Raw genomic sequence first — 593 nt, forward strand, 5'->3', positions numbered from 1 at the left:
TCATATGTTGATGTCACAGAGTCCTTGCCCTCCGTAGTGTGGGAGTTGTTGCTTGTGACAGAGGGCTTGGGTAACTCCGCTGCACAGAGAACAGAGAGAAGATTGTCCTGTGTGGTACCTTTGATTCCTCCAAAGGCATTTTTCAATCACAGTTGGCATCTTTCATCTTTCAGCCAACATGAGTTCTTAAAAGAACCAGGCAGGTGTATGTGTCACAAGATAGATGTATGAGAATTTGGGGGCTCAGAGAATGTGAGGCCACCTGCTGTGTGTCTATGAGAAGCATGCTTTCTCACATGTGAACTGAGCAGCAGCACTTCATTATGGACAAACATAAGATCGGAAGTTACAGACCCCCTGGCATCTCTCCTAGTTCCTCTCTCACCAGCTGACTCCCTGACAAACCTGGGGACATGTGGGTTCTGAGTCTCTTCCAGCTGTACAGTCTTACATTGCTCCACCTAGGACAGTTTCCTCTCAGATTTCCCTTTTATTTATTTATTTATTTTTGACTTTTTCTTTTCTTTTTTTTTTTTTAAATAACTTTTTTATTTTGTCAATATACAATGTGGTTGATTATTATGACCCATCAC

General features: G+C 42.2%; 1 protein-coding gene across 1 annotated transcript in view; it reads right to left on the reverse strand.

Moving 5' to 3' along the window:
• Nucleotides 1–28: 28 nt before the first annotated feature.
• Nucleotides 29–593, reverse strand: part of LOC103602476 (carcinoembryonic antigen-related cell adhesion molecule 6-like) — a gene marked incomplete at its 3' end in the record, with an annotated part of 6,368 nt that continues 5,803 nt past the window's right edge. Inside the window, exon 3 of the mRNA XM_008586878.1 lies at nucleotides 29–79. Coding sequence (XP_008585100.1) covers nucleotides 29–79 — 51 coding nt within the window. The remainder of the gene's footprint in view (nucleotides 80–593) is intronic.

This window comes from Galeopterus variegatus, unplaced genomic scaffold, assembly GCF_000696425.1.
Source record: "Galeopterus variegatus unplaced genomic scaffold, G_variegatus-3.0.2 Scaffold4165, whole genome shotgun sequence".
NCBI classification, from domain to species: domain Eukaryota; kingdom Metazoa; phylum Chordata; class Mammalia; order Dermoptera; family Cynocephalidae; genus Galeopterus; species Galeopterus variegatus.